The sequence below is a fragment of the Euleptes europaea genome, chromosome 11, assembly GCF_029931775.1.
Source record: "Euleptes europaea isolate rEulEur1 chromosome 11, rEulEur1.hap1, whole genome shotgun sequence".
NCBI classification, from domain to species: domain Eukaryota; kingdom Metazoa; phylum Chordata; class Lepidosauria; order Squamata; family Sphaerodactylidae; genus Euleptes; species Euleptes europaea.
Genome location: NC_079322.1, coordinates 67458071 through 67485914, shown reverse-complemented (window position 1 = coordinate 67485914; position 27844 = coordinate 67458071). Strand labels below are relative to the sequence as shown.

At 44.2% G+C, this 27844-nt stretch overlaps 1 protein-coding gene across 3 annotated transcripts in view; it reads right to left on the bottom strand.

Annotated features, from left to right (window-relative positions):
• The window catches only part of DIP2C (disco interacting protein 2 homolog C), a 338078-nt gene that overhangs the window by 14417 nt on the left and 295817 nt on the right, over positions 1 to 27844 (bottom strand). For 2 of the 3 annotated variants that reach the window (XM_056857273.1, XM_056857274.1), the window contains 9 exons: positions 27695 to 27775; positions 23796 to 23919; positions 21866 to 21987; positions 20711 to 20822; positions 20250 to 20359; positions 18791 to 18921; positions 14330 to 14498; positions 12504 to 12674; positions 4351 to 4412 (listed from right to left, as the gene is read on the bottom strand). In XM_056857273.1, the coding sequence (XP_056713251.1) occupies positions 4351 to 4412; positions 12504 to 12674; positions 14330 to 14498; positions 18791 to 18921; positions 20250 to 20359; positions 20711 to 20822; positions 21866 to 21987; positions 23796 to 23919; positions 27695 to 27775 (1082 nt within the window). Of the gene's footprint in view, positions 1 to 4350; positions 4413 to 6537; positions 6568 to 12503; positions 12675 to 14329; positions 14499 to 18790; positions 18922 to 20249; positions 20360 to 20710; positions 20823 to 21865; positions 21988 to 23795; positions 23920 to 27694; positions 27776 to 27844 lie in introns of all 3 variants that reach the window. The other variant, XM_056857272.1, reaches the window with a different exon arrangement.

Below are 27844 nucleotides of genomic sequence, written 5' to 3'. Positions count from 1 at the left end.
CCGCTCCGGCAGCTGCCTGCTGACGTTTGGTGTGGAAATGGCACTTTTCTCTCCCTAGCCCCTATACAGTTTAAGTTTAAGAAATTTGGCTCTCAAAAGAAATCTCACTCGTTGTACTGTTGATATTTGGCTCTGTTGACTAATGAGTTTGCTGACCACTGATCTAGACATTAGGAAGAATTTTCTAACAGTTAGAGTGGTTTCCCAGTGGAACAGGCTTCCTCGGGAGGTGGTAAGTGCTCCTTCCCTGGAGGTTTTTAAGCAGAGGCTAGATGGCCATCTGTCAGCAATGCTGATTCTATGACCTTAAGCAGATGATGAGAGGGAGGGCACCTTGGCCATCTTGAGGGCATGGAGTAGGTATCACCGGGTGTGTGTGTAGGAGGTAGTTGTGAATTTCCTGCACTGTGCAGGGGGTTGGATTAGATGACCCTGGTGGTCCCTTCCAACTCTATGATTCTATGTAATAGACAGCTGCCAGATCAAGACATAAGAACATTAAAAAGGCCCTGCTGGATCAGACCAAGGCCCATCAAGTCCAGCAGTCTGTTCACACAGTGGCCAACCAGGTGCCTTTAGGAAGCCACAAACAAGACGACTGCAGCAGCACCATCCTACCTGTGTTCCACCGCACCCAAAATAATAGGCATGCTCCTCTGATACTAGAGAGAATAGGTATGAAGCATGACCAGTATCCATTCTAACTAATAGCTATGAATACCCCTCTCCTCCATGAATAGGTCCACTCCCCTCTTAAAGCCCTCCAAGCTGGCAGCCATCACCACATCCTGGGGCAGGGAGTTCCACAATTTAACTATGCGTTGTGTGAAAAAATACTTCCTTTTATCTGTTTTGAATCTCTCTCCCTCCCTGTGTTCTATTATTATGGGAGAGGGAGAAAAACTTCTCCCTGTCCACTCTCTCCATATCTTGCCTAATTTTATAGACCTCTATCATGTCTCCCCTTAGCCGCATTCTTTCCAAGCTAAACAGCCCTAAGTGCCCTAAGACCTAACATTTAGATCCTGCCTTTCCCTCATGGTTCAAGGCAGCTTACAAATCATAACATAAAAACATTAAAAATTTAAAAGCAACCAACGAAAACCCCCAAATACCCCCTCTCCCACACATAACATGAAACATCGTACATACACCCACAATACCTGTGGTCCCTTCCTCTCAAAAAACAGAGTACAAGGATTTTGGGAGAAAAGGCCATTTCTAAAACAGACATACACTTAAGAGTTTTGTTGCTTCTCAACTCCTGGAATATTTTTTAAGGGTTCAACAATCATTATCATCATCCATTTTACTCATTTCCCTGATACCCGAGTTTTGCTGTCCTATTTTCATACCATGCTATTTTTGCACTCAGCTTTCTTGGTTGATGCGCCATGTTCCCGAGCGCTTTCTGAGGCTGTGTTGAGTCTACGCCCACATGCTTTTTATAATGCCACGGCCATGCCAGGAAATACAGATTGGGGGGGAAAGAGCAGGAATGGCTGGGATGTGATTCATGCAGCCCCTGCTAAAAAGGTCACATGGTACATATCCAGAGAGTTACTAAAAAGGGACTGACTACATTAGACTGCGATCCAAGCCATGTTCCTCTACCATGGACCTTCCAAACAATGATTAAAGCATGGGTGTCAAACATAAGGCCCGGGGGCCGCATCCGGCCCCTTGAGAGCTCTTATCCGGCCTGTGAGCCAACCGAGGCAGCCACCCTCGACTTGATCTGGGGTGGCGAGGCATGGTCCGGCCCGACCAAGTGACACTTATGTCATATCCGGCCCTCGTAACAATTGAGTTCAACACCCATGGATTAGAGGAACACCTTGGCTGCAGATACTTAGTTTCCCTACTAGCTCAAAATCAAATCAAGCCCTAAATGGATCACTGACTCACTCCTGCTGTAAGCAAGACACAGGCAAGACTCCTCAAGTCCCCTTCTCACCCCACAGACAGAGCTAGGGTTGCCAGGTCCCTCTTTGCCAACAGCGGGAGGTTTTTGAGGCAGAGCCTGAGGAGGGCGGGGTTTGGGGAGGGGCTTCAATGCCATAGAGTCCAATTGCAAAAGTGGCCTTTTTTTCCAGGTGAACTGATCTCTATCAGCTCGAGATCAGTTGTAATAGCAGGAGATCTCCAGGTAGTACCTGGAGCTTGGCAATCCTAGCTGTCGGCAACAGTGTGATGTCACTTCTGGGTTTTACCATAGTGTTTCTAGTGATTCCTAGAGAGGTGTGATATGACACATAGGCCCGATAGGATTTTTATTGGGAAATAGGAGCAGGGGGCAGGACATCCCCCTGCTGCCACCAAGGGGACTGGCAACTCTACCAGTGTAGGGAATGAGGCTCTGGAATAAGGGGGCCTGTCGGGATTTTTCCCAGTAAAGTAAATGGCCAGTCTACCCCCTGGATCTTGTGGATATGATTTGTGTAATTAAAGGACATCAAACCCTTTTATTTTGGGGATCTTTTTTAGCCTTTATAAAATTATTTGGCAGCTAATGGATCCTCCGGTTTATAACAGCATAGAAGTGGTGCAGCATGCCCTTGGCGTTTTTGAAAAAGGGGCATTTAATTTTTTATTTATGCTTGCTAGTTGCACAAACTCCTGCATGGCTGTTCAAATTTTAGAAAGTCGGTGTGATAACTGGTGTTGGTTTTTTTGTTTTGGTGGTTTGAAGGATTTTTAAATTTTAATTGTTGTTAGCTGGCTTGAGACTCTAGTACGTTGAAAAGGAAAGTTGCACTTCTGAAAAATGAAAATTGAAAAAGAATGGCATGATTATATCCTGGAGCAAAGCTTCTCCTATCATCTGCTACAAAGCAGTGGGATATTCCTAGAAAATAGTTTTCACTGGCATTTGCACAATTGTTAATCGAAGGCTAAAAATGCATCTGTAGCCTATTCCGAGCAACCATGGAGAAAGAATGTCCTCAAGAATCAGCCTAGCACTCCCCGGCCCTTCCAAACCTTTCCCCAAATGAACCTGTGCAGGTTGGGCAGTCCTCTGGAAGCCATTCTACTCTCTTTCTTTTTGAAGTTTGGTAGAACGCTGTAAGAAACAGGACGTTCTCAACCACAGCACCCTCCACGTGGAACTCTCTTCCAAAATACGCCCCCCTCGACGGGGGTGCATTCTCTGACTTTAGAAGAGCAGTCAAGATTTTTATAAACAAATAATGCCTTGGATGACTTTTTATTGCCACGGTTCCCAATTCACAATGCGCGTATTACTGTTTTTATATGACATCTTTTACTTCAATACTGTGATTTTAATGTTTTGTGAACTGCAATTTATATGCCTTTTTATATTGCTTTCAGTTGGGTGGTAGAGAAAATCTATGTACTTTTTGTATTAGTTTTGTACTGGTACTGGTTTCTTCTGCAAATGTAGAGAATCGGATTAGATCGTTTTAAAAACAGATTAGATGAATTCACGGAGGATAGCTCCATCAACAGATGCAAGCCATGATGGCTAAATGGGCACTGTACCTCTGAATACAAATGGGGGGGGGGGCTTAGATGGCCATTCTCTGCTTGCAGGCCTACTGTGCCATTCATTTATTTACTGCATCCTTTACTTTTCACCTTTCTTCAGTCAGGGATCGCAAGGTGGGATGTGTATGAGGTTCCCAGGAGAACTGCCACCCAGGTACTGACCAGGTTTAGCAAAATTACTGCATTAAGTATCTTCCACACATGACCTTGGATGCTGGTCTAGACAGACCCTTGATCTGATCCAGCAGGACTCTTCTCAGTTTTTAAGCATGACATGAAACAAAAAGCAGCAGAAGTCCCACCCACCCCCAAACTGCCGGCCCAGTTAGCAATAGCAAAGGCTAGGCTCAGCGTTTCAAGGGCAGGAGGTAAGGTTTCCAGGTCCCTTTTTGCCACCGGCGGGAGATTTTTGGGGTGGAGCCTGATGAGGGCGGGGTTTGGGGAGGGGAGGGACTTCAATGCCATAGAGCCCAGTTGCCAAAACGGCCATTTTTCTCCAGGTGAACTGATCTCTATCAGCTGGAGATCAGTTGTAATAGTGGCAGATCTCCAGCTAGTACCTGGAGGTTGGCAACCCTAGCGGGAGGGAAGTGACTGTTGGAGCCTACCAAATCCAGCCACTTCCAAAACAGAAACTAAATACCAAACAAGCAAAAAACGCAGAGAACATCTAAAACAAACAGAAGAGAGGGGGGAAAAACAAATACAGCTAACTAAAACATTAAGTAATAAAACTCCTCAGAGCAGCAACTTCACACGCCCACCCAGCCAGACCAGAAGTCAAGCATGACTTCTGTATATTTCAGCCCTGAATATAGGAAAATTAAAACAAAATCCTACCTGTCGTGTCTTAGGGCCCTCATGTCAACATACACAGTGGTTGGATCCGGCCCCGAAGTCCCCTGTGAAAGAACAATTTTCTGTTAGAACTCTGTCTGCACGCATTGATAAATGAAACAACCCTGCCACCCTGCATTATACTTACCAACGAAGTTGAGAATAGAAAGCCCATATTAGTACCTCTGATCAAACAGATACTTCAATACCAGCGGGTGGGGTGGGGATGGAAAATTAATCATATCTTACTGGGTCCACTCATTAACCTTTTAGTTACAAGTATAAACTTGCAATTGTCTCTTTTATTGAAAACTAGTGTCAACAGAAACTTGACGCTAGTGAAAGGTTGACCCAGCACCTATCTACATAGCTGCGCATGACACGTCTGGTAAAATAAAAGAATACAGGAACAGCTGAAGAGACACAGTTGGCAATGGCAGAAGCAAGTGAAAAGGGAGAAAGGCTGGGCTTGAATTGCAATTGCAAACACGTGCAAAAGATTCATTCCAAGTAAACGGCATTAAAAAGGGCAGGATGCACAATACCAGCTGATACGGACCGAAGAGACATAAGCAGATATTCTGTTCCTTTATCATTTAAACAAACAAAAAAAAAAAAAAACATTCCATTTGTTATTTTTCAAGTCTGCTCATTTAAAAAATACATTACTGTATCTAAGTAGTACACTGGCTGGTGCCTCTGTGGATGAAGAAATCAGCAAAACTAGTCTCTAAATTCTCCCTCGGGTTTGCAGAAAAATATGACTTTGTGAATCAACCTAAAGTTTAAAAAAAATCCTAAGAATGGCCTGAAGATGCAGAGGCAAACATGTTCCAGAAAGGAGGGAATGCTGAGATCAGTTGAGTGTGAGTTAAAGTAAAAAATGGAGAGGAGGAAGCCCGCCCAAGTCTCTGGGAACGTACAGAATCTCACAAGGGGAAGCTTTCGGGGGAAGCTTTCCAAACTGTTTATTCTTTTTCCCCTCATGATTCTTTGCAGCATTCCCATCTTCTAGTCTATTCATGAAATACTGAAGCTGCTCATCTGACCGAGGTGCCCACCTATTTCCACTTCACCCTTGAACCCATTATATAGTCTTTTTTTCACATTCATGTGCTTAAGCTCTTGAGGAGTTTTCCTCTTGACTTCAAGGCTCTGCGGCACGCCTCTCTGCTTGCCCGGCAGAAAGCTAGAAGACCATTATTTACATGTCGGAATAAGTACCATCACCACGATTTGCCCTGGAAGTGTGACAAGTGAAGCACCGGCTTCTAACCACCTTCAGGATGCCATGTTAGCATCAAACCTATGCCAACAATCGATGGGCAAGTCACACAAGATTTTTTTTTAAGGTGTTGGACCAGCCCAGTCTTGCTAACCAGAACCTCATGACAGAGACTGAAGAGAGGGCCACAAGGAACACACGAGGGACTTCCAGAATGGTGATTAATTAATGGTGATTAACGGTGAAGGTTAAAGAGAAAACACAGCAACCCTTCTGGGTTTCTGCCGTACTTGCTGGCAATTCATTTGCCCCGGGCTTCCAGGTCAGTTCTGTAACACCACAGAGGGCAAGAGACACATCTAAACAAGGAAACATTGATTGAACACTGATGAGCACCCCATCACCAAGACAGCCAAGAGAGAGTTACAAGAGCCGCGACATGCAACGTTAGCCTTCTTCTGTTTGGTGGAAGTTTTAAAATAAAAACCACAAGACACAAAAATCCTTCCTAGTGGCTTACAGGGTGTGGTTTCCAATGCGCTAATAAGACTCGGCAGTGTAACAGACCAGCACAGAGGGGAGAAGCTCATTTCAAGCATCGTTAATTTGGGGGAGAGGGGAGAGAGAGGCAATCTATAAATATTACCTTAGGAAACGTTTTCATAGTTGACCAGACCCAATTTATAAAATCAATAGAACCAGTTTGAACGTTAAAGCTAAACTGAGTTCTGTGTTTGTGTGTGTGCGTTTGAACTTCACTGTTAAGTGAAAAGATGGTTAAACTTTGGATGAAGGTCTGTATTCCATGAACACCAGAGACGGCGGTTTCCTCCCTGCCCCACAGCCAGCCCTGCAGGATTTGCGGGCTGTGCCCCCCACAAAAAAGTCTCCAGCCTCTATCCAGTCTGTCCCACTGTTAGGAGCGAAGAAGTGGAGGTTTTCGAGGGAACATGAAAATCCCCTACCTGCTCAGCCAGTTTCCCCAGCCTGTGTGGCTACAGCGGCAGGAACAAAAGGGACATAGGGGAGAAGGAAGGACAGAAACACATAGGGGGGAGAAATAAAAAGTAAAAATGGGAATGGAAATCGGAGGGAAATCAAAAAGGATAAATGCAAAAAGCAGGGAGTAAAATGAAAAGGAAAAAAAATCATGTCAAATAACACAAATCTTACAAATTAAACCATTATACCATTAAAGGTTTAAAAAGGAGGAAAAATGAGGTGTTGACCTTTTAATAGAGCAAACAGAGGCGAGAGTAATAGGCCTGCTAACCTCTGACAGACAAACAAGAGTTAAGCAATTTAAAAGACTTTATGGACAGTGTGGTTAGTGGACAGCAAATATCAAGCCCCCACTCAATCTGTTAAGCCAAGCCTAAGGAAATTCTACAGCCTAGCTTCATTCTCCCAAAATTTATGACTGATGCAGAGGCACACTTGTACCCCTGCCCTCAAAAGTCTGCTTTTAGAACTATTACTTTCAGAGGTACCTAACCCTCTGAGTTTCTCCATATGAATTTCTCTATCTCTCAGCAGTAAGGGTGACTGAATCATCCAGCCACAGCCAATGGGAAAAAAGGGGGGGCAGAAATCATGTTTCTGTAACTAGAAGGAATTGTCAGAACAGTAAAGCATGCAGAGATGCAATGGGCAGCCTCCTTTGATGGTTGGTACTTTGGGCTCAAAGGTGCCTGTACGTTTTTTTTTAAAAAAGGCTGTTCCTCGTGGAACACTAGCATGGCCCTGCACAAAATTCAGGAATTACCAGCCAAGCAAGTCTAAGAAACATATTAGTTAATAATAAGAGGTTTTCAGGATATCCTATGGTTCTTGCAAAGAAAATTTAAGTAACTCCTTGTTCTCCTAAAGCATTAAGAAAAGCTGTATAGCAGCTGTAACAAAAAGCATACTTATACTATTCCCCCCCACAATCTGTATATAGGAGTGAATAAAAATCAAGATTTCTTTATAGTTACCAGAAGATCAAAACTAAACTATAGAACTGAGCACCCCAAGATTATTCTGCATTAGACTGCTAGAGCTGGCACGGAACGTTTTCAATAGACAAATAAAACACACACTAAATGTCTTGGACTGCTCCCATTTGTACTGTAGGTCAGAGGTCAACAAGTGACAACTCCGAGCCAAATCTTTTCCTCTTCCCTCCAGTTGCTGCCCAAAGTTCCTCACTTATCAATCTTGGCAGCAACTGGGAGGTGTGGCTATATTCTACCTGGCAATGGTCTCTGGCAGCAAGCAATCGACCAAAATTCAGACCCACTATTCGCAGCAGACTTGTGGCAAAAACTCCTTTGCTGAGCAGGGCCAAAGGTATTATTAGTCCCTATTATAAGAAGCCCTGTGGATAGTCTGGCCAATTATTTGCCAGGCTGATAGACCTGTGTCTGAGCTCTGTTACTTCAGATCAGAGGGTTCACATAACTTAAAACTCCTCCATACAGGCATTTCTTCAACATAGAGAGTACCAGATGTCAAGGTTGGAGCCTCAACACATTGTTTCCCCAGGTTTACAATCCACCCTGGACTAGGATCTGGGAGGCCCAGGTTCGAATCTCTACCTGTGCCATGGAAGCTCACTGGGGACCTTTGTCCAGTCACACTGTCTCAGCCTAGCCTACTTTGCAGGGTTGTTGCAAGGATAAATGGAGGAGAGGAGAATGATATAAGCTACAGTGGGTCCCCATTGTGGAGAAAGGCAGAGTATAAATGAATTACATACATACATACACACACACACACACACAAACATACATACATTGGGGGAAAAGATTCCAGCAGCAGATTCCAGCAGTTTCACTCCTACCTATTAGTCAAAATGGATACTAGTCACAATGCATGCCTATTCACTCCAGGATCAGAGGAGCATGCCTATTATATTAGGTGCGTTCGAACACAGGCAGGGCAATGCTGCTGCAGTTGTCTTGTTTGTGGGCTTCCTACAGGCACCCAGTTGGCCACTGTGTGAACAGACTGCTGGACTTGACAGACCTTGGTCTGATTCAGCATGGGCTTTCTTATGTTCTTACCATCAGAAGTGGTAAAGTCAGCAGAACAGGCTTACAACTTCAATGGCAACTAAGCCCCTTAGCAGACAACTCCATTCCCAGAGCTGAAGGCTCATTATCTTAAGCAATGACTTGCAAAATATTCATTGCATTTACAGTTGTGTGTGTTAAGTGCCGTCAAGTCGCTTCCGACTCATGGCGACCCTATGAATGAAAGTCCTCCAAAATGTCCTATCTTTGACAGCCTTGCTCAGATCTTGCAAACTGAAGGCTGTGGCTTCCTTTATTGACTTCCTTTATTGAGTATGTATAAATTTACAGTTAGGCACACTCTAACCAGCAGGCCCAGGAATTATTGCCCCACCACCATACTGGCATAAAATAAGGATATCCAGTCCATTGGGGGAAAGGAGAAGTGTACAATTCTAGGTGCCCCAGTATAGACACACCCATCCCTATCACATCAATATTTCCACCAGGTATGTTTTTGATTGGGTTGATCAGTTTTTGTTTGAATGCTCACAACCTGTTTATGTGAAGCAGGTTATTCCCTAGGGTTGATCTACAGTTGAAAAACAGAACTTAAAACACATTGCAGCCTTCCTCCTCTGCAATTAGGGGGAAAGTAATGTAATCTCAGAGCTAGTGTGGTGTAGTGCGGTCGTTTGGAGTGGTGGTCTCTGATCTGGAGAACCAGGTTTGATTCCCCACTCCTCCACATGAACGGCGGACGCTAATCTGGTGAACTGGATTTGTTTCCCCACTCCTACACATGAAGCCAGCTGGATGACCTTGGGCTAGTCACACTCTCTCAGCCTCACCTACCTTACAGGGTGTCTGTTTTGGGGAGAGGAAGGGGATTGTAAGCCGGTTTGATTCTTCCTTAAGTGGTAGAGAAAGTAGGCATATAAAAACCAACTCTTCTTCTTCTTCAGCATCTTGGTCCTGTCGTGGGACTAGTCAAGGTCTGCACTCCTAACTATGGTTTTGCCTTCTCACTGAAGACTGCAGGTTTAGTTCTTGGTTTCACACAAAACCAACCCAGCTTCTAACAAGAACCAGATGGTTTGGGTAAATTAAAGGCTGTCTCAAGTGGCAATGATTGTATCAATCCTGGACGCACTTTATTACACCAACTCTAATGGTTTTCATGGTCAGAAGAGGAAAGCTTATTTTTTCCCAAGCACCCTAGACCTTGATTTCTATGGAGGTGGCCATACCCATGAAGCAAGGTGTGACCACTGATTTAGATGGTGGATTTGGCATTAAGCGTGGCACAGCTGGAGATATTATGAACTGACAGAGCATGAAGAAGAACAAGAAAAAGTTGGTTTTTATATGCCGATTTTCTCTACCACTTAAGGAAGAATCAAACCGGCTTACAATCACCTTCCCTTCCCTTACCCACAACAGACACCCTGTGAGGTAGGTGAGGCTGAGAGAGTGTGACTAGCCCAAGGTCACCCTGCTGGCTTCATGTGTAGGAGTGGGAAAACAAATCCAGTTCACCAGATTAGAGCCTGCCGCTCATGTGGAGGTGTGGGGAATCAAACCTGGTTCTCCAGATCAGAGTCCACCACTCCAAACCACCACTCTTAACCACTACACCATGCTGGCTCTCATCCGCTGGGATACTGGGCCTGTGTAAGCCTTCCTGAAACAAAGAGAAGCTGTTCTCCATGTTAGTTCATAGAAAGGGAAGTGCTCTTTTCCACTTCAACCACCACAATGGTTACTCTAGTTCTCAAGGATCTGTGTGCTCCATAGCAACAAAAACCATGTCTTTTAGTCCAAAACCCTCAAGGAACCCCATTGCACTCAAAGAGCACTGTAAAGTTTAGGTTCTCCTTCAGTAGCAAGGGTAAGTCTACGCAGGTATGACTTAGCACTAAAACTTTTCTGCAGGAAACTCTTGTTTATGCAGGAGCTTTAAGTCCTTTAGAGATCCATGCATGCATGCAAGCCAATGCTCAGGTAAGGCAAGTTCTGCCACGCTAGCATTTTGAACTCCTCCACAAGATCTCATCACCACATTCATAATACAGCACTTTCTTAGGAAGATACCTTCCAGTGATGATTCAGTAACGTCTTCAAAAATGTCAAATAAAATAAATTAAAAGCAATACGGAATACTTAAGGCAAGAGTCCCCAACCTTTTAGATCCCATGGGCACCTCTGGAATTCTGACACAGGGTGGTGGGCACACCCACAAAATGGCCGATGCAGGAGGCACAGCCACGAGCACAGAGGAAGCCAAAGCACAGGGGAGGAGAGGGGTAATTAAAAATACACTGGGAAAGAGGGGGGAGAGAGAATAAAACACTGCCATGATAGCTGCCATTGAAACAATGCTATTTTGATCTGCACAGCCGATCAGATCTTCAGTGGCCAATCAGAAGCCCTGTTGGGCAGCAGCCCCACCTGGCCCCACCCACTTTTTATAAACACGTGGGCACCGAGAAAGGTGCTGGCGAGTGCCTGGCACCCCTGGGCACCACCCAGGCGACCCATGACTTAAGTTGTAGTATCTTAGCCGTAACTGAATTAATATGAATTAAACCAAAGATTTATAGGATAGTTTAGGCCAGCTTGCTGGGGGTAAAGGGTTGATGACTGGGGAAGGCACTGGCAAACCACCCCGTAAACAAAGTCTGCCTAGTAAACGTCAGGATGTGACGTGACCCCATGGGTCAGGAATGACCCGGTGCTTGCACAGGAGGACCTTTACCTTTACCTTAGGCCAGTTCATTGTGCTATTTTAGAGTGAATCCTAGAACATAGATGGTACTCTTCCATGTATTGAGAGGGAAGCACCATCTTTCTTAGAACCTTCTACACCATTATCGATCTAAGCTTCCATGGAACACCAAGGTTCTCCCATCCCCCAAATTTACAGTGCTGCCTGACTCCAATATGTCAATGCCATTATTATCAGTGCTAACAGAGCCTTAACGCATTACAACATTATGAGTACAACATTATTGTACTTGCATCCCTTGTATCACAGCTGAATAAAAGATGAACAAAATGGCCAAAGTCAGGGGATACTGCTCCTGGAAGTCATCGGCTGAGCCTACTCTGCCAATCTTTCACTAGGGTAGAAGCTTTAGGCTACAGACTCAATAACTTCATCTACAAAAGCAGCCATTTCATTTGCAGATAGTGACCCGGAAAACTATGAGTGGCATCAGGTGATTGGGGGTGGGGGGCATGGTTCGGCAGTAGAATATCCACTGAGCGTACAGAAAGTCCCTGGTTCATTCACTGGCATCTCCAGTTCAAGGATTTCAGTTTGGAACTGTTGGGAAAGATATTGCCAGATCTACCCACTTCTGTTGGTGTGTATGGGATTAGTATGTTTACTTTCTCTCTGACAAGTGTAGTCACAGGATAATCCTTCCAAAATGTAGAAGTTGAAGTTTCTTGTTCAGACTGCTGACACAAGGCCCTGGTGGCATTTCTAAAAGACCAAGTTCAAAAAATGGCAGTTTGGTTTACAGGTCAGACCAGTACATGCTGTTTGGCCCTTATAGTGCACGCACAAAATGCATGGCCATTTCAGATGCAAGAAACTAGTGTTGAGATATTAACACAGAGTACATGGAAGAAGAACTAAAGTCCGTATTAATAAGACTGACCTTATACAAGCTACTAAAATTTACACACCGAGTTGTTTTTAAGTCTGGGGCAGAATAAGTGCCATGAAAGCAGTATGAAGGCTTTATGAAAAACGCTTGTTAACCAAAATATGGAAGGATGAGGTGGGACATGTACTACTAGCATTATGAAAGGGGAAACATTGGGTACCCCATGCACCGTCTAATCAAGCAGCCTTGTGAGAAGCACAACCACGCCATTACAGGAAGTGCCGGTTTTAAGACTTTTCTAAGAACTAAGTGTCTTACCTGCAAACAGATGGCTAGATTAACTCTGCAGCCAAACGATGTGCTGACAGCCCGGGGGTGTAGGCCCAAATCTTTGAAAAGCTTCGAAAAAGACTGCGTCAGAGCAATCCGAGGCCGTTCTTCTGCCACAACCACACACGTCCGTACCCTTGAGAGGTCCAGCCCTCTTTGCTAGAAACGACAGAAGAAGTTACTCCCCAAAATAAGGTCACAACCATTGGATAATTTCAGGCCTGCTTAGAAATCTCCCAACTTTATATTTTACAGAAAGTCAGCACGAACTCAAAATGGAATACTGCTGAACAGTACACAGCTGAAGAGCGAAGCTGCTTTTGGCAGAGAAGAGGACGCCAGCAATTTATCAGCAAACAACAGCTAAAGGCAGACCACATGACCACATCTGTGAAACATTTACCTATACCCCAAATTAGTATTCATGTATGCATTATTTTATTAAAAACTTATACCCCATTTTTTCCTCTAAGTAGCTTAGATATAGCTCCCTAGGTAATCTTCGGAAGGGAAGGTGGATGGTATAGCCTGATCGATCTCGTCAGATCTCAGGAGCTAAGCAGGATCGGTACTTGGATGGGAGGACACCAAGGAAGACCCTGCAGAGGAAAGCAATGGCAAACCACCTCTGTTTCTCTCACTTGCTTTGAAAGGTCCTGGCTGGGGTCGCCATAAATCACGGTCCCCTGCAGCATTACGATGGCCGCATAAGCAGTGCCAATAGGGGGCGCTAGCTCACCTGCTCCTTCCTCCTGCAAACTGGCAGCGGGGAGGGAGGAAGCAATTGGTTAGCTGACCCTGATCATGATTGCCATTGAAGGATCCAAGCCAAGTGGCCCCTGAGAGCCAGCGTGGTGTAGTGGTTAAGAGTAGTGGTTAGGAGTGGTGATTCTTATCTGGTGAACCGGGTTGGTTTCCCCATTCCTTCACAGGAGCGGTGGACTCTAATTTGGGGTGAACCAGGTTGGTTTCCTCATTCCTCCACACGAGCGGCGGTCGGACTCTAATCTGGTGAACTGGGTTGGTATCCCCACTCCTCCACATGAAGCCTGCTGGGTGACCTTGGGCTAGTCACAGTTCTCTCTCTCAGCCCAACCTACCTCACAGGGTGTCTGTTGTGGGGAGGGGAAGGTGATTGTAAGCCGGTGTGATTCTTCCTTAAGCGGTAGGGAAAGTCGGCATACAAAAACCAACTCTTCCTCTTCTGAAAGAGTTGCTGGTCCTTAGCCCTGATGCCCCTAGCTGCCAGTGGCCTCCTGGAAATTTCCCCTGGAAATTCAAAGCCAGTCCGTCCCTGAGCACTATCTTTGCAGCACACTCCACTGCTCACTAGCAACTTACAGCACATTCCTAAGGAGAGTTACTCCAGTCGAAGCCCATTCATTTCAATGGGCTTAGACGGGAGTAACTCTCCTTAGGAACGCACTGTTAAGTCTTCCCTTAGGCAGGGAGATCTCCTTTCCCAAAGAACCCCTGCACTGGCTGCACAAACTACATGTCACCTGTAAAAAAATAAATCATGCACAAGACAAAAAATCTTGCTTTGTGTGGATGTACCCTGAACAGTACAACTAAGTACCATGCAGCAAATTTACTTTGCAACCATGTGGTCTGAATAGAACCAAGGATTAGCGAGTGAGAAAAAAAAATTATTAGTGGGAGGGAATGCTACTGCCTCTGTTGAAGATATTTTCCTCTCGCTCCTTAATGAGCTTCTTCTTGCTAAATGCATTCTGACTCGCACAGATTACACAATGACACTACAAAAAGTGATACTCTATAGGGAAGAGACAGAGAAAACGAGCTCGGCTCACCTTCAGAGATTCCGTTTGTGAACCAAGCCCCTTGGTACAGAGCTCCATGACCGAGTAAGAGCAAAAAGTATCTCTCACTTTGTACTGACTCACGGCCAAAAGCCAGAGCGCGGGCGTGGTCTCCAGTTCTGAGGGAGGAATCAAAATAGACTGGTGCCCTGAATAAACGCTGCAAAGATATAAGATTTGTTAACATACAACTGGAAACCTGCTGTTAGAAGACCTTGAATGTTGCAGAGGGCAGGATTAAATGACCGAGCAAGTGTGTGGGGGGCCACTATGAACTGTCCACATGGAGGCCATCCTACCAGAGCAGACACTCATCAGTAGCAGGGAAAACAGTTTCAACTGCAAAGTGAGGATGGAAGGTCCTGCATAATAAGCCGCTATCCCAAGTAGGGGTGTGCAGCATTTTTTTCTGGGTATTTTTTGGGTTTGGGTTTAATAGTGCCTGAAAATTTTGAAAAATCCAAAAAAGCTGAACCCCCATATTGGCTTTTTTCAGATATTCGAAATTTTTCAGGTCTATTAAATTCAAACCTGAAAAATGCCAGCTGCCTCTGAACTCCATGTGGGTCTCAGAGAAGGAAGGTGATTTGGAGGTAAGACATATGGACACGATAGTGAAAGTCTTTAATTAACCAACTTCCCAAGGCGGAGGGGGAGTAAGTACTCAGGCCTGAGGATTCCCAGATCAGTTCACACAACAACCAACCAGGATTTGTTGTTACACCTCAGTCCCACCATGGTGTCTTGGACAACCCTGCAACTATTTCACACATTGAAGTTCTTCCCTTTGCTACGTCCATATAACTCAAATAATGGAAATTTAGGCAAAATATCGCTCAGATCATACTGTAATTTTTTGTCATAGCTTGACTTTATCTACGAAAAGAGGGCTTGCCACTTGTCAAGATTAACTACTCTTACTTTATAAATTATTTTTACTACATAAATTGTTAAGACTAGTTCACATATGCATGCTTATTATTAGATGAGCGCAACATCAAGTGATGACTTGCATGTTTGAATGAGTCATCACTGTACGATCACAGCAAACATATCACATTGAGAAAGACGCTGGAGAAGTGGCATATACATTTCCTAAACAAATTATATCTCAAAAATGCATTGGTTTTCAATGGAGTCTATGGTTTGTGTATGTATGCATCAACAAGATATTAAGTATTGTACTCTGGTATGTTTAGGAGTAGACTGAGAAGGTTTAATGGTCACTGTGGACCAGTTGAGCAGCATTTGGCTGGTGGGGGTTTGGTAGGAAAACATGAACAAGTCAACACCCATCACGGACAACACTGGCTAAGTCTGAGCACAGAACCTCCTGTGGCGTTGGCAGAACTACTGGGGCTTAGCTGCTTGTTCCTGACTTCCAGAGGCGCCCCAGGGCTGTGGCCCACGGGTAACTTTCCCTGTAAGTTCAATTCCCAGTTTGCCCAGTGTATGTTCATGTGTGAATGAGTGGAAGAAAGAAGAGGGGAATAAAACCCAACCTAAAAACAGAAGCTGGGTACCCAAGGTTGGGTGGAAAGGAAATATATATATATATATATATTTATTAGAAGCGCTAAAGGTTAAAATTATTTAAAAGCATTAAAATAGCACAATGGCATTTCCTGAGGTTGATAACTGTAACCACATACCAAACGCGTTTCGGCCTATAGGGCCTTCATCAGTGGTTAATTAAAACCCTTGTTAAGACTGCACACACTTACAGAAATAAATTAATAAATACATATACAAACATTTCAAACCCAACCAGGCATGTGCATAGTTTACTAGGTTGATACATGCAGACATAGTATATTAGAGACATATACTAACCAGTATTACAACTAGAACCTATCTGACCAGATGTTTAAGTAATTGGGAATAGATTTTATAACCTATGCACATGCCTGGTTGGGTTTGAAATGTTTGTATATGTATGTATTAATTTATTTCTGTAAATGTGTGCAGTCTTAACAAGGGTTTTAATTAACCACTGATGAAGGCCCTATAGGCCGAAACGCATTCTTTCCACCCATCCTTGGGTATCCAGCATGTGTGAACGAGGCCTTATTTTGTCAACAGGAAGAAAGCTTGTAACTACTTCATCAACCAGTCAAGAGAATTGGCCTCTAGCTACTAAAAAGAAAGTTCTCGTAGCGATAAATGACAGCACATCAAGATCCTAGGCTGCAGTCTTGGGGAGGGGGGGGGGCGGAAATAAGCCGTGAACAAAATTGTTCAATCTGATTGTAATATAACAGCCATTTTTAAACCTTGCCTCTCCAGTTCAGTGTGTGAACTTATCAAGTCGAAGATGTGCTGTCTAGCTAATTAGCTGTAATTTTAGAAGGTCAAAAGCAAAAACAATTAGCCGCTTGAAAACGATCACTAAAAGATGAAGAGCAATGAAAACACAAAAAAGCCACATTGTTAATGAACTTCAGCACAAACAGCAGAAAGGAAAAATATATATGTATCCATGAACTCACTTTGGCCTGGTGACTTTTTCTATGTCCAGAATGCATCAATCTTTGACAAAGATCCCCAGGAAATCCTGCTGGAGCATGTGGCCGATTGATAGGAATCTGGAGAATTTTCAATAGAGGCCTATTGCTCTGCTTTGCAAGGTTTCTTTTCATTATTATTTTATACCCTTCGGGACATAAAATAAAAACAAAACAAAAAACTTTGCAAAACCATGCAATATACTCAAGACTTACCAATAGGCCGGCTCCATGCTCCAAGCAGGCTTTCCTTAGTGGTTTGGAAGTCTCAGAATGGTGCATTCTGGGACATCACAGGGGAGGAGACCACCACAACTTCACAGAATCTACAATACAGACAAGCGATTAAGTTCTTTGGCTGCTTGTGCTGGGATTGTGACCCCTCAGTAGATGGGGATCCATGATTAATCCTGACACCGCTGTGGTAGTGACCAATGGCAATGGTATTGATCCTGTGTCCGAGGGATCATTTCCCCTGAGCTCTTAACCTGATTTAAGATTGTTTGCATGATCAAGAGGCTAATCAGAGATTACAGACAGTTGACAAAAGAGAGAGGAAAGTCCTGGTAATGGATAGGTTCAAGTATGTTTTGGTTTCATATATGTAAGAGGAAAGTATGGCTTGTTGTCTTGGATATGCAGAGGTGAATGGAGCCGAGAATTCCTTATAAGTCTGTGTAGGCTAATTCTCTCAAAATCAAATCACAGTTTGGCCAGGGGAACCTTGCCTCAGGCTTCTAAGCTTCCTCCTGTTTTTACATGCTCTGGTTCCTTCCTTCACTTTTTGGTTTGAGGCAACAACAGCTCACTGTGATACCCAAACCACGCTTAGTGGAAAACTGTCTTCACACCAGAAACAGAAGCCAACTTTGAAGCGGGCTTTCAACTCTGAGGGGAACACAAACTGTGGGGAGAGCTGGAGTTGGAACACACGAGGGAAGGAGGAAGTGTACGTGTCTGAGGTTTGGCCACAGCAAACAACCCATGGCTTGGCTAGGATGCCTGAACCAGGCTACTGACTTGTGAATGACCCCAGGCTGTAAGAAAGTGTGCTGTTAACACATCTGCGTATTCTCTGCCCATTAAAGGAATTAAAACTGGAGAGAATACTTCCTTATAAATGGTCTCCCTGTAACAGGGAAACCTCTGCTGCTTTCACGGCTGTCAAAAAGAATAAACAAGGACCGTGCCAACAGGGAAAGAAGCAGGAAGACTCTGTTAGTGAGCTAGCAGCAGCCGAATTCCATCTGGGCTGAGTATGTTGCAGGTACTTAAGCCCAGGTGTGGCCAGAAGTGGGAGCTCTTGGCCTTTTGGCCCTTATACTCCTAGCCTGTGGCTTGCAGCTTGTATTACCCAGCCCAGTGAATCTGTTCCCAAGTAGGATGTGATTGTTTCTGCTTCAATTTGCTTACTTCAATTGTATTAGATGATCTGAAGAGAAACCAGAGTTGTATTATATAAATTGGCTTCCTTGTATTTGGGACATTTTTGTAAGCCCCTTTGGATTCTCTTTAGAGAGAAACATAGAAATACTGGGTCTACCCTGAATGAAAACACTAAGATTTAGGAGAAGGCCATTGGCATGTCCTCATGCTTGTAGTTTTCTAGGCTATGTACACCATGACCTCCTTGGAGATAGGATGGAGAAAAAGCTAACTGCTTTGTATTTGTTGGTGTAATTAATCATGTTTTCTTAGAAAGTCATCCTGAGCACATTTCCTGGAAAGGCAGCACAGAAATGTTCTACATAAGTAGAATAAAAGCTAGTTAAAATAAGCCAACACTCGGATGTGCATCTTGTTATGAGTTTACTTTTCACCTTATAGATCATTCTCTCTTCTCTGATAAGCCTGTTGATCACATGATCTTGGAGGGTTTTTTTTTTTAAGAGTGATATTTTAGCTGGCATCAATACCTGATAGGGGAGAGAGAAGGAGAGAGACTTACCTACAGAGGCACCAAAGGACAAACCCAAGTCCACAGTAAGGGTCCAAACAGATAGCAACTTCTCTAGAAGGATAAAGCTCACACTGCAGCTTAATAGAACGACAAAAGGCACTAGTGGCTGCATGAGACATCTGAAAGAAGATAACAGGGCAGTAATTATGATGATTAAGTGTATTGTGCTATAGGCTAATTCTTGAACGGCCGCCAGCCCTCAACCCAGCCACAGGATAGATAACAATAAGAGTCAGCTTCACTTCTCTACCCCCCTTGCCTCAAAAACACACACAATTATTTATACATATTGAAAATTAATATGCTTCCCAAGGAGCATATTCAAACAACCATGATGGGAAGACAAAGACAGGGTGACTTATTGGTAACTCCGATTTCTATTTTATCATCAGGAACGGTTAGAAATTGATGTGCAGCTCTGAAGACAATGGTGTGTGTGTGTGTGTATATATATATATTCTTTTATATATATATATTTATATATATATAATGGGGGGAGTCATAGCTCAGTGGCGGAGGCTCTGCTTTGCATGGAGAAGGGTCCTAATTTCATCCTTTCAAATTTATCTCCAGTTACAGGGTCTCAGCTGAGGAAAACGAGGAAGGCTCTCTGCCTTACACCCCAAAAAGCTTCTCCAACCAGAACTGGTAATAAGGAATTTGAGGGGCCACAAAACTGACACACAGCACAAGTGATAGAATGGTATAAACTCAACACTACTAATGAAAATCACAGACTTACGACCTCACACTACAACAAAGGCAGCCCACACCTGAAGGAATGGAGCTCCTTAGGATCGGTGCCTCCTTATCACAGACCTAAGCTAGCACGGGGGCAAACATGTCGGCGTCCAGGAGCCACCACCGCAGCCATGCCAGAAGGGATTTCCTGGAAGGGCAATCCCGTGCCGGCATGGGAGGGGCATTCCCAGGGCTTTCAAAGGGGCAGAGCTGACATTAGTCAACTTCCTAGCCCCTTACACCCCAGGAAAGCCCCCTTGAGCAGCAGCAGGGCTGCGCCACCTTTTTCAGTGGCGCAGCCTTGCTGTTTGTTATGGGGCATTTCCCCATTTTTAACATTTCCAAAAGGCTTTTTATTTCTCCTCGGCAGCTGGGAAGCCTCTGAGGAGGTGGCATGGCTGCACCACTCCAAGCTGCCGCAGACCCCCCCCCCCCAGAATGGGCTTTAAGGTATGAAAAAAATACACACATGGGAGGCAAGGAAACCTTGTAAATACTGACTTTTTTGTCTGAGAGCACAGCTCCATAGGTAAGACGCATGAAAAAAACGGGTTTCCTTGTTACAGACACGTTGGGTTTTGGGCAGTGTGAACAGAGTTTCAAGTACCTGTACTTGTTTTCATCTGGTCACTTGCTCTACACATTACATATATCCCCAGCCTTGATTCTCGCATGGCAATATTTAGCTCTGTTGCTGAATCCCTACCTTCACCCCGGCTAGCATTCCAGTTGTGGATACACTGAAATCAAGGTAAGCCAGCATGTCAGGGTTAGAAGGTTTGTAGATCTGAGGAGGTCGTTTCTTTGGCAAATCATCTAGGGAGGGAAAAGAACGAAGATGGGATTCACCAGCCATTATCAAGAAGAAGAAGAAAAGTTGGTTTTTATATGCTGACTTTCTTTACCACTTAAGGAAGAATCAAATCAGCTTACAATCACCTTCCCTTCCCCCTCCCCATAACAGACACCCTCTGAGGTAGGTGAGGCTGAGAGAGTGTGACTAGCCCAAGGTCACCCAGTTGGCTTCATGTGGAGGAGTGGGGAATCAAACCCTGTTCTCCAGATTAGAGTCCACCACTCCAAACCACCGCTCTTAACCACTACACCACACTGGCTCTCAAGATACTTCAACAGATGTAGCGATTTTCAGATGAAAACAGCCCCTACCTGTGTCTAATATGGGGGGCCAAGTTCTGACATCCACCGCTGCAGCTGCCTCTCGCGACCTCAACAATTTACATATTAATTGCGTCGTCATTAAACAGGCAGAGCGACTCACCTGAGAGTTTCAGAACAGAAAATGTGAAAGAAGATCCAAAGCGCCCGACATAAAAATGGTTTCAGCACCATCTTTTTACAGCGCAGGAGAACATACATGTAAAAGTTTATCACCGGCTTGTTTTAAATGGCTCCTTCAACTAGCGAGGTTGAACGCACATAAAAGAACGTTTGAAAAGATCAAAAAATATGATACAATTTATGGACATATCCTTCCTCAGAGGTGGCAACTCTGGATTATATTAACCCACATTATTGATTTAGAAGAAAAAGAATTGGTTTTTATATGCCAACTTCTCTACCACTTAAGGAAGAATCAAACCGGCTTACAATCACCTTCCCTTCCCCTCCCCACAACAGACATCCTGTGAGGTAGGTGGGGCTGAGAGAGCTCTAAGAGAGCTGTGACTAGCCCAAGGTCACCCCGCAGGCTTCATGTGGAGGAGTGGGGAAACCAACCCGGTTCACCAGATTAGCATTTGCCGTGCATGTGGAGGTGTTGGGAATCAAACCTGGTCCACCACTCCAAACCACCGCTTTTAACCACTACACCACACTGGCTCTCTTACTTCATCTATACCCTGCCTTTCTCCCCAAAGGGGACCCAAAGCAGCTCGCATCATTCTCCACTCCTCCATTTTGTCCCCACAACCCACTTATGAGTCAGGTGAGGCTGAAAACGCATGTCTGGCTCAATGTCACCCAGACGTTTCCAAGGCAGAGTGGGGATTTGACCCTTGTTCTCTCAGATCCTACTCTGATACTCTAACCACTACACCACACTGGCTCGCCACACGATGACCAGTTCTAATCCAGTTCAGCACATGCAACGAAGCTTCAGCTCTGTGCTTTTCGTAGACCAGCTCCTCCCTACTTGCCCCTCTGTATACTGCTTTGGACTGAAAGGAATTTCAAAAGCATGAACAGCCCTAGAACTGGGGGTGGGGGGCGCTAGTCCTTAATCCTACTGGGCTCTCTGGATCCCTCTGACGTAAAAAAAGAAGAAGAAGAAGAAGAAGAAGCGTTTTTATATTCACGGCTGACCTCCACAATCATCTTCACTGTAGGCAACGTTGTTGCAATGTTTTGGGGATGCGGAGGTCGAACTGTTATCGGCACGCAGCCTGCATACAAACACCCGTAAAATGCAGCGATCAGATCTATCCCTGCACAGTGGATTAAAAAAAGAAAAAAGGGGAAAAGAGATTTTCTAGCTTGAAGGGGGGGAAGTAAAAATGTAAATTCAATCGTAGATACTTGGAGACTGGAATAAGTACTACTTTTGGAATTAATAAAATGAAATTAGCAGCGAGAGTCTTGAGCAAACGCCATTTTCAATTGGGGTTTGTTAAGCTTCGCTGATCGTTTTCATTTTAGTTGCTCTTTTAGGCATGAAAGTATCAAAGAAAGCCATTGGGTCTAAACCTGATGTTGCCATTCTCAAGAGCTGTTTTAATTTTAGGGTAGCTAATATTTATGAGCTACACACTGGAGAGCAGACTTGTAAAAACTGCAATACACAATTGTTTACTTTAAGATTAATTTGCATTTTTAGTTATACTTAAAAAAATATCCAAATGAGTATCAAAGAGTCAACGAGTGAGATTAAAAGCCATAATGAAATACGTTATTACTTGGGGAAAAGAAGTCCTTGCTTACCAACTGGTACCAGGGCAAGGTAGTTATATAGACTCATCACAATTCATAGAATGGGTTGTGTATGCCCATGTAGCCAGATAACTGGTTTTTTTCCATGCAATCAAATCTCTTAAGCTACTGAGGGTGGGCCCTGACCTGGATGGCCCAGGCTAGCCTGATCTCAGAAGCTAAGCAGGGTCAGCCCTGGTTAGTAGAAGAAGAGTTGGTTTTTATACCATGATTTTCTCTACCTTTTTAAGGAGACTCAAACTGGCTTACAATCTCCTTCTCTTCCTCTCCCCACAACAGACACCTTGTGAGGTAGGTGGGGCTAAAAAAGTTTGAAGGGAACTGTGACTAGCCCAAAGTGACCCAGCAGGCTTCATTTGTAGGAGTGGGGAAACCAACCTGGTTACCCAGATTAGAGTCCGCAGCTCATGTGGAGGAGTGGAGAATCAAACCCAGTTCTCCAGATTAGAGTCCACTGCTCCTAACCACTTCACCATGCTGGCTCTCCTAGTAGTTGGATAGGAGACAACCAGGGAATGCCAGGGTTGTGCAGAGGAAGGCAATGGCAAACCACCTCTGAACGTCTCTTGCCTTGAAAACCCTACGGGGTTGCCATAAATTGGCTGCGACTTGATGGCACTTTACAAGCATATATACATACATACATACATAGAGGGTGGTCTGCGCTTCCATTCTCAATTTGTACACTGAAGAAACTGAGGCGCAAACTTAGCTCCATCTCATCTCATACTTGCCACATAGTGGGGCACGCCCATTGTTTTTTAATAGCTTTGCTATCATGTAGTACATTGACCACAAATTCAACTTGGGTTGCAGTCCTAATCTTTTAAAGGAATCTAGTTGCAGCCATTGGTTTCAATTAGATACATTTACTCACGGTTAAAACTTGATTTTCCCAAGGCTTAAACATGGTTACCTTAAACCCTGTTAGGGAAACGTAGCTAACCTGGACAGGATTAGGGCCAATGGAATTTATTTTCAAGCAAGTATGTACAATGTTAAGGATTCACACACGGCCTTCTATGAGTACAGAAACACAGCCCCAGTTCATACATAAGCAAAGCTTCAAAATATGCATCACCCCATTCCACCTCAATTTTTGGCTTGCCAAGGTCATCAACCATAAACCACTTTTCAGAAGTGAGGTTCTGGATTAACATAACCTTTCAAATCAATATTATTCATACTGACTAACCTTTGCAGCTTAGTTATCTAGCCAAAGATTATATTTACAACAGCAGAAGATTTCACAACCCCCAAGAGTCTTTACGGTCATTACTGAAAACATATATTTAATGTTGTTTACCTGGAGGGTAGACTAAAGCAACGTGGTCGCCATCTTGTAAGTGACCCCTTTCCATCAACATAACAGCTATCTTTTCGGCTCGCTTATGCAGCTGAACACACGTAAGAGAGTTTGCTATTGTTCCCTGTAATTGGAGAAAAGGCAGAGAGACCTTCAGTTTGCATATTTAAAGTAAGAACATAAGAAAAGGCCATGCTGGATCAGACCAAGGTCCATCAAGTCCAGCAGTCTGTTCACACAGTGGCCAACCAGGGGCCTCTAGGAAGCCCACAAACAAGATGACTGCAGCAGCATTGTCTTGCCTGTGTTCCAAGGCACCTAATATAAAAGGCATGCTCATCTGATCCTGGAGAGAATAGGTATGCATCATGACTAGTATCCATTTTTACTAGTAGGCATGAATAGCCCTCTCCTCCATGAACATGCCCACTCCCCTATTAAAGCCTTCCAAGTTGGCAGCCATCACCACATTTTGGGGCAGGGAATTTCACAATTTAACTATGCATTGTGTGAAGAAATACTTCCTTTATATCTGTTTTGAATCTCTCACCCTTCAGCTTCAGTAGATGACCCCGTGTTCTAGCTTTATGAGAGAGGGAGAAAAGCTTCTCCCTGTCCACTCTCTCCATAAGAATGTTTAAATACACGGTTTAAAAAAAATGTATTACACTAAAACTTTTCATGCTTTAATCCAAAACTGGGTCAGTGAGGCAAACATTATTACAGTCCGTTCATTTTTTCACCCAGAATAAGAGTGCTTTCTGTAACCTTTGAGGAAATGGAAAACCAGAAAATATAAGGATCTGTAGTGGTGCTGAAGGTTCCAATGGGGTGATTCAGCAAGACCATCATAATGTTTGGCCTCATCCCAAACTCCTGAATCAGGACCAGATCCCTTCAAGGTTTGAGCATGGTTAGTGGGCTAGCCACACACAAAGCTTTCCCCACTGTTATTCTCTCCTTTTCCCACTCAAAATGGCAACAGTAGTGGGAGGGGCCATGGCTCAGTGGTAGAGCATCTACTTGGCATGCAGAGGGTCCCAGGTTCAATCCCCAGCATCTCCAGTTAAAGGGGCTAGGCAAGTAAGTGATGTGAAAGACTTCTGCCTGAGACCCCAGAGAGCCACTGCCGGTCTGAGTAAACAATACTGACTTTGATGGACCAAGGGTCTGATTCAGTATAAGGCAGCTTCATGTGTTCATGTGAGGGGGAACTTCATGAACAGTATATCTGCTCGAAGGAACCACAGGAAATGCAGTCCTAACAGTTCCTGCCACCCATCATAGCCAAGAACTATGGCAACTGCTTTTCCCATGTTTTCTGGCAACCCTAGAAGGTGCCATATCTGCACAGTGACACATAGGACCCAATGTACCAAGAACCCTCTATGCTGATGCTATGTACATTTTGAAAGCGAAGAGGAACAGTCCGAGAGATTTCCAGGCCCTGTTGTGTTACCCCCCCTGACCTCACCAGAACCATGAAGGGCCCTGAACTGTGTGATAAAAGCTATTTAGTTTGAAAATAAAATCGCATTAGTCCAGTTGGAGGAGCTCACCCATTACTCATCGGTATCAGCATTTCATCAATATAGGAGCCCCACTGCTTTGTTTTATGCTGGCTCATGGCACAAGCACTGGAGTATTAACATAACAATCTTGAAAAATAAAAGTCTGCTAAGAGGAGCATGTTCCTGGAAGCTTCCCTTCATTAACTGGTGCATGGAATGAAGCCAGCTGGCAAAAGAATCACTTTAGGAGTTGGATGAATCAGTGAATGAGGGAGAGGCACCAGGAGGACAAGAGGAGGAGCTTGGTTAGCAAAATATCTTCAATCCAGTTTTGCTGGAAATCATTCCCAAACCATGCAAGGGCACACTGCCCTGCCTCAAGAAATAAATTTTAGAAGTTTTCTATGAGCTCCAAGCGCCCAGCCATAAATGGGGCCATCCGCTGTATTTCTATGTGATTTATTGCTTTAGCTTTCCTCCTGATCCACCTCCATTGAATGGATACATTCTGTCACATCTGTATATTTGGTGTGACTGGGTCAATAATGAAATTCCCAAACATACTGTCGAACAGCCAGTGTGGCTACTTATATCTTGGGAGCTGGTTAATTCCATCAGACGCTACCAAAATCTTAATTCCTGCAAAGATTACTTCCTTTCTGACAGTTTTAAATTCAGCCATCTCTTTGAGCTTAATGGGTCATCTTCAACAAATTTCTCCACTGGGGGACAATGCAACATCCTACTGCCACAATCCAGTGGTGTTGAAGTGTACATGGTTATAGAGCCCATGCACTGTGCACACTACTTCTAGCCACACAGGTTGCCACTTTTTCGATGAGCTAGAGAATGTTGCATGAATAAAACTGAGATTCAAGTAAGATTCACGGAAAAAAGTGTGGCAGCTCAAACATGTGCCACTGTGCTTTGTTTTGTGTCTCACATAAGATCTACAGAACATCTGGAGGAAAAACTTGCACTTGTATGATCTGTATTGCAACTTTGCTGAAGACCAAGGATGTCTGTCCCCACTGCATTTGGAATTTTTCACAAGCACTAAAATATATTTCATAGAATCACAGAGTTGGAAGGGGCCATTCAGGCCATCTAGTCCAACCCCCTGCTTAATGCAGGATCAGCCTAGAGCATCCCTGACAAGTATTCGTCCAGCCGCTGCTTGAAGAATGCCAATGAGGGGGAGTTCACCACCTCTCTAGGAAGCCAATTCACTGCTAAACTACTCTTACTATAAATGTTTTCCCCTAATATTCAGCCAGTACCTTTCTGCCTGTAATTTAAACCCATTATTGAGAGTCCTATCCTCTGCTGCCAACAGGAACAGCTCCCTGCCCTCCTCTCAGTGACAGCCCTTCAAATACTTAAAGAGAGCAATCATGTCTCCCCTCAGCCTCCTCTTCTCTAGACTGAAACTTCCCAAGTCCCTCAGCCTTTCCTTGTAGGGCTTGGTCTCCAGGCCCCTGATCATCCTCATCACTCTCTTCTGCACCGGGGCTCCATTCTGTCCACATCCTTTTTGAAGTGAGGCCCCCAGGACTGCACACAGTTTAAAAACAGGAGAGCATCCAAACAATCCAAAAGTTAAGAGATTAAACACTGCATACACTGAAGCCCTGAAAACAGCATCTAGAAGGACTGAACCCCCATGTCTCCCTCCCTTGGTGACTCCTCTACCATCACAACCGATCAATTTAATGGTTTTAATTTGGTTTTATTGCAAACCACCTTGGGAGTTGGTTGTGGCTGAAACGCTGTCTGTAAATACAATTAGTAAGTAAGTAAAAGAAAGAAGTAAAATAAATATTTGTTGCCTGATCTCCAAGTGCAACCATATCCACTCCGACTGCTCTGAATCCAATTCCCTTCTCCTCCCCACAACAGACACCTTATGAGGTAGGTGAGGCTGAGAGAGTCTGGAGAGAACTGTAACTAGCCCAAGGTCACCCAGCAGGCTGCATGTGGAGGAGCGGGGAATCAAACCCAGTCCCCCAGATTAGAGTCTACCATTCTTAACCACTACACCACACTGGCTCTTCCTGCTTGTCAGAAGAATAAGGATTTCCCACAATGAGGAAGGTGGTAGCATCCCTCCCCCACCAAACCTCATTTTCAAGAACAGTCCCATCCATGCTCATATTCAGTAAGAGGGGGACAAGAAAGCACCAGTGATCTTCCCCAGCAGGCTCACTAAAAATAACCAAGCACATTTTGCAAGCACTGTAAACTCTTTACTAGTTGGAAATTGTTCCAGTGTTGGTTATTTTAAAGCAACTTAGTTCTCTACTGAATTACTGCTTTAAAGTGTTTTGTGCCCTATATCCCTGCAAAAAGCTCCCTTAAGTATTCCCAATTAGCTTCTGAGAGTCTTACCCTACAGTTTAGTAGCGTGTAAAGCACATGGTCAGGAGTTGTTTGAGCTCTCCATTGTAAGACTTCTGAGAGAAACAGGAACTAACGGGATGAAGAGAGAAAGAGAGAGAGGAATTAAAACAATATTCTTTTAGCATTTTCAAGGAAGGT